We start from the raw sequence: 6,352 nt of genomic DNA, 5'->3' as shown, positions 1-6,352 counted from the left end.
ATTGCCTGCTCTGATTTGGCATTCGCATGTCACACACTATGCCCCCTGCTGACAATAATCATGAAGTCCAGTGAGCGCACCCTGCCCCTTCCCCTCTCTGAGTGGACATCGCCACCACGTCCTTTCAACGGACATTCTTATAAAATATATATATATAAATCTTCAGTAATCGACGGTAGTGTTTCGCAGTAGGTCTGTAATTTCAGTTGTTAAAAACTGAAATTCCAGTTACCTTTTGTTATTGCGCGCGCGCGCGCGTGTGTGTGTATGTGTGTGTGCGCGCGCGCGAATGTATGTGTGTGTATGTATGTATTATATGTGTGTGTGTGTGTGTGTGTGTGTGTGTGTGAATGTGCGTGTGTCCATGTGTTTATATGATTCACAACTCAAGTTTTTAAAAATATCACACCTTCTCTATCTGTTGTTTGTCTTTCACTGTCTGCCTCACCCGTTCGTTCTGTTTTATAATTCCTTTCATCCCCAAGTTTCCTTCTGTCTACCCCATCTCAACCCCCCACCCCACCCCCCTCTTTCCCTCACAACTCTACCGCATCCAACCTCTTCTTCTCCTTCAACTCGTGAAAAGTCGTTGAGGCCCCGCATAGAACTGTTCACCAGCTTCCCCAAGTCTGTTGGTTGTGTGTCAAAGCATGAGTCTCTGCATATTAATGGTTTTCCTGTCCAGTCTGCAATGTTGTCAACCCATCGCTATTCTGTTTATCTATTCATTCATTTATCTATTATTAATTAATTAATTAATTTATCTATTTCAATTTTCGTTTGTTTTTTGTTGTTGTTTTTGTTGTAACAGTTTCCGGCCCCTCCTATCTCCCTCACTAGTCCCGAAATAGTTTCAGCAACGCCTTTGAATCTAGTTACGTCACCAAACCTACCTTTCCTGATTCTGTTGAAAAGTGGAAAGTGATACGGACAGCAGCGAGGCCTACTTTTCATCGTGTTTACACATAACGTGTGTTCCGTCCATTCAAGTTGCTGGGGTTATCAGTGTGCCACCATTAGTCTCACCACACGTACAGTTTGCGAGGCGATAAGATACGTACGTGTAGGCTACCTACAAAGAAGACTGACGTAGGTGTGTATGTGTGTGTGTGAGAGAGAGAGAGAGAGAGAGAGGAAACTGTCTTACCGGATGGTCTGTTTAAAGTTCTAATCTGCCAAGCCAAATAAATATAAAAGAGGGTGGGGTTGCTATTTGTTTAGAGTTCGTTTGGTGCTGTTTGCGGTCCCACTGTTTTAAAAACCGAAACAACATTCCTTTCTACAGGGTCTTGAAGTTGAACTCATATCATTTGTTACTGGGACGCACTCTAATGCCCCTCAAAAGACAAAATCAGCGAGTTCTTTTTCGTGGATAACTGATTGTGATTAACAGAAAATATTATCAGTTATCGGTGACAGAAACAGAAACAAATCAACAGACATATACAGTTAATGAACATTGATATAACTCAGTCATTTAACGTCAACCATCGGCTAAACAGTCACCAGAAACAGAAACAGCTGTGTGTCAAAATAAGGTACGCCTCTTCAGTGGGGAAGTCGCGGATGCGCTGAGCATGTGCACTGGAGTTTGGAGATTGGTTTCCCTTTGCACGATCTCTCGTTAGCATGTGCCCGGATCATATTTTGGCTTCGGAACGCCCACCCTTCTTACACAAGCCCATATTCGAACAGCTTTAGAGTGTGATCAATATTTAGGTCTCCCCTCTTTTTTTTTCTTTTCTTTCTCTCTCTTACTTCTCTTTCCCTTGCTGTCAGAACTGATGTTTTGTTCCATGTGAACAGGCTTGCCACCTCAACTGTGATTGACTGCTTTGAGGAGTGCCAGGTTATTACTGGATAACCTCCCCTTTGACTGGTAGGGAATTATCTGACCGTCATTAAGTGAAAGACATGGGGCACTTAATGAGTGGCACAGAAACAGAGAGAGGGCGAAACGGGGACAGAAGCTTCCCTGTCAACAACAAACAATGGGGGAAAGATTGTCAGCTGTGCTGTGATGATAAATTCTAATGGAGAACAAAATGTCACTGCACAAGACAGCACTGTGGTAGTGTGATACAATTCGATGCAGCACTAAATGTTATTGCACAGCATGGCACGTCCACACATCACACTACAGAATACAGAATATTACAGTAACCTCACAACATAACGTAATAGGACGGTAGGATCTCTCTCTCTCTCTCTCTCTCTCTCTCTCTCTCTCTCTCCATCTCTGAATTTATCCCCCCCCTCTCCACACGACCACCCTATCTCAGTGTCTGTCTGTCTTTGTCTCTCACTCTCTCCTTCACTCTTTCTGTGTATATGGCGACATTTTAGTTATCTGTTATTTATTAAGACGTCTTGCTATAGCTTTCTCATTTCTGTTTCCTCCATCATTGATGTCTCTATATAGTGAACCTCTGTATTACGAGAGTAGTGACAGGACTGGAAAAAACTTCACTGCCATAATAGTACCACAAATGTTAACAAATAAGGGAACACAGAAATAGTTTTTTAACCACCACATATGCATCATTAAAACTGAAGAGGGAAATGTCTTGGCTACGGTATGTTTCCAAGCCGTGTCTGGCATTATTCCAAAGTACACCAGACTGAAGTGGGCATTGCTAAATGCGAACAGCATCAGCCATTGCTTTGGCATGTAATACAGTCATCAACTATTTGAAGTATTCAGACCCTGTCTATAGACTTAGCATTGAGTTCATGGCCAATACTTGACTGAATCTTATCAGATAACAAGCGTTTCTACTTTCAGGGTTATACGAGGTCAAGGAAGTGGGGAGACCAAGACAAAGCCAAAGCAATATCAAGGGGAGGGCTTAGGTATAGGTATATTATTTATAAAAATAAAAATAAAAAACCAAAACAAAAAAACTTATTAAGCCTTTGCTAGGACGAGAGGACTGCTTCAGTAATAATAAGAAGGCGACACAGAACAGCAAACTAGCGCAGTGTAAACATTTAAAAATCATTAAGATCTTAAAAGTGTTCAGCGAATACAGTTAATGTATCAGTATTCATTTCGCGACAAAGGTCGTACGTTTTGCTTTCTTGCAGACAAGGAAATAAATGCTTTCGAGATTTAAGACTACATCAAAAGAGGAGACTTAAAATCGAAGTGAGTGGTTCCAGGTCACAGAATCGACACACCAGGCATATCCTAGCAATTATGAACAAGAGGTGTGTAACTTAAGTGGTCATTCACGCTGCTCTTACCTGACTCTCAAAGGGGCTGACCCGAGGAAACCTGGATGGTTATTTGTCCGGCTATGGACACTAACTGGCCACTGGCTATCGGGTGGACCTGGCTGCTGAAGTAGCTTATCCACAGGCGAACCTCACACTGCACCTCTGAGTGCTTGACGCTCGTGCACGTCAGGCCAATGGTGTTTGGCTGTCCAGCTACTAGGCAACACTTGGCAACGCCAAGGGACAGCACTGGTGCGACACGTTCTCGCCGTTCAATCACAGGAATAACGAACGGCTTAGGATTATCTTTCTTTACAGCATACCAGTTGAGCAATAGGTTTAACCGCAGTTTTGGGTGTGTGCGCGTGCGTACATGCATGTGGTGTTTGTGTGTGTGTTTGTTTGTGTGTGTGTGTGTGTGTGCTGAGTGTGTGCGGGCATGTGCGCGCGCGCGTACACAAGCGATGTTTTAAGTTTATGCCCCCAGTCACCTAAAGAAAGAAAAAAAAAAAAAAAGCAATTCATTATGTCGATAAAAATCAATCAGTATTCATTATGCTTGTACAGATTTTATGAACTTTGCTCGACCACAAAATCTTCTGGAAGCTCTGAGAAGTGATGCTGTTACTGTGGCAACGGTATCATTAGCCACGATCCCTTGAGACGAGTTGTCTACCTTTGAGAACTTCTGCTATTTCTTTATTTAGAAGAGTTGACAAAATGGCCGATGTTCCGAAAGATGCCCCTCAGCGTGAGTTGCACTATTGTTTTAGAATTCAGTCTGACAGATGTTCCAGTATCACTTTGGAACTGGAACTTCATACATTTGCCCAGTCCTTTGCACTGCTGTGGGACACTCTCCTGTTCCGTGTTATTTTTTATTATCGTGTACAAAATCTATTCACTATCAAAGTATCTTCGAGCGACGACATATTCTCTGTGTGTGTGTGTGTGTGTGTGTGTGTGTGTGTGTGTGTGTGTGTGTGTGTGTGTGTGTGTGTGTGTGTACGCCTCTGTCTGCCTGTCTGCCCCCTCTCTGTTTACCCTTGTGTCTATCGCACACACTCACAGCATACACACACACACACACACACATCGCACACAGTGACACAGATAAACAGACTCTCTCAGGGATCTGTTAGTGTTACAGCCCATATACAATTCTCATACAAAGATGACCAGCTTCCCCACATAAAATCCATGTGAACTCTTCGTAGATCAAATTCAAAAAGATAGCTCAGAAAACCTATCAAATGTTCAAAACCAAGTATTTCCTTGACCTCAGCTCATGGAAATGGTTCCTTCAAGCACACATCCAATCCTCAAAATATTATACAAATTGCTGTTGGAATCTGCCAATGCAAACTCGATGAAGCCATTACTAAACCTTCATAAATGGGAACTCAAGCTGGTATTTCAGAAAAATACTTCTCTTCTGAACTTGTACAAATAGGTGAATATTCTTCTGTTGAACCATAGATTAGATTTTAAAGAAAGGAATCACAATGTATAAGATTATAATAGGAATCACACCACCAACTTTAATATAAAAAAAGAGAAGATTTTCTATTAATCCATCAAGGAACCCTCCCAAAAGTCCATTTCCCAGTCCCAAGGATTGATCTGTTTAAATCTACTTTGGTTTAATCGGGTACCGCCATGTGGCATTCACTCCCAGAAATGATTAAACAACACATTTGCTTGACCACCATCAGAAAACATTACATATCCCACCTTATGCCTTAATACATGATATCTTGGTCATATTGCTGATGCTGTTTTTTATTGTATGGTTGCCTGTGAAACTCTCCCCTCCATTCTTCATATTCATGCATTACCTGTTACTTGCTATCATGTATTTGTGATAACTGATATCTTATTTATATGAGGGCAGAGTACATGTGTGTGTGTGTGTGTATGCGTATGTGTACATGTGTATACATTATGTGTGTAGTCTATCCACTCTCCCATCCACAAGAAAAAAAAATCTTTCTTTCACTTTAGTTTTCCCCTCTGTCTCAGTTCCTGTTTGCTCCTCTTCTTCTTCATTCGTGGCTGCGATTCCCATGTTCACTCATATGTATACATGTACAAGTTGGCTTTTACATTTCTACCTATGAAAGCAGAGTATGGCTGCCAACATGGCAGGGTAAAAACAGTCATACACGTAAAAGCCCACTCGTGTACATACCAGTGAATGTGGGAGATGCAGCCCACGAACGCAGAAGAAGAAGAAGGCTTTTACGTGCATGACTGTTTAAACCTGGTTATAGGCAGCCATTCTCTGTTTTTGGAGTTTGCCTTCTCTCATGCTAGAAAAAGAAATATGGAAGGAGTTTATGTATATTTTGTATGGGATGACCAATTCAAACATTCTGTTAAAAAATTAAGCCTTTTTGGAACTGATTATGATAATTTTTACACATTAATTTTAGAAAAAATTATGTTTTTGACTAAGTTTTGTTAATGTGTTATAGTTATTACTGTTGCATGTGTTGTATCATGACCGTCTGTCTGTTTAAAAAACAAAAAAGAATGTATTATAGTTATTACTGTTGCATGTGTTGTATCATGACTGACTGTCTGTTTAAAAAACAAAAAGAATCAGTAGTACTAGTAAGAAAATAACACTTAACAGGATGTGTTGTTGTTTTTTTTATAACATTTCTGTAAAGTTCATTTGATACATATATTGTAAAAGAATAGAAGAACACATAATGGATGATAGAAAGCAAAATAAAGTAACAACAAGAAGTAAAATAGAAAACGTTTGATTTAGAAACTGTTTCAGCATGTAATGGATATGTGTATAATATATATCTATATATATATATATATATATATGTGTGTGTGTGTGTGTGTGTGTGTGTGTGTGTGTGTGATAATATCAGCTTAGATAATGACATAATGATAATGAATATGTACATTATCATCATCATCATCATCATTATCATCATGATTGTTCCATTATTATTATTATTACTGTTGTTATTATTATTGTTGTTGTTGTTATCATCATCATTATTAGCAGTAGTAGCAGTAGCAGCAGTAGAAGTAACAGTAGTATGTATGTATGTATCATGTTACTTGTTGGTAAGTAATACCATTCTTTTTTTTCCCATTGGATTAAAAG

The 6,352-nt window shown here is 40.0% G+C and overlaps 2 protein-coding genes across 3 annotated transcripts in view; one reads left to right on the top strand and one right to left on the bottom strand.

The window, feature by feature from the left end:
• LOC143290072 (tektin-3-like) overlaps window positions 1-3,436 on the bottom strand; it is a 14,458-nt gene extending 11,022 nt beyond the window's left edge. The window contains exon 1 of one of the 2 annotated variants that reach the window (XM_076599373.1): window positions 3,247-3,436. The gene's annotated coding sequence lies outside the window, so the exon portion shown is untranslated. The remainder of the gene's footprint in view (window positions 1-3,246) is intronic. The other variant, XM_076599365.1, reaches the window with a different exon arrangement.
• A 447-nt stretch (window positions 3,437-3,883) lies between these two features.
• The window catches only part of LOC143294490 (cytosolic Fe-S cluster assembly factor NUBP1 homolog), a 48,844-nt gene continuing 46,375 nt past the window's right edge, over window positions 3,884-6,352 (top strand). The window contains exon 1 of the mRNA XM_076605893.1: window positions 3,884-3,970. Coding sequence (XP_076462008.1) covers window positions 3,940-3,970 — 31 coding nt within the window. The 5' untranslated portion in view covers window positions 3,884-3,939. The remainder of the gene's footprint in view (window positions 3,971-6,352) is intronic.

This window comes from Babylonia areolata, chromosome 1 (assembly GCF_041734735.1).
Source record: "Babylonia areolata isolate BAREFJ2019XMU chromosome 1, ASM4173473v1, whole genome shotgun sequence".
Classification (NCBI taxonomy): domain Eukaryota; kingdom Metazoa; phylum Mollusca; class Gastropoda; order Neogastropoda; family Buccinidae; genus Babylonia; species Babylonia areolata.
This window is presented reverse-complemented; position numbering and strand designations above follow the sequence as displayed.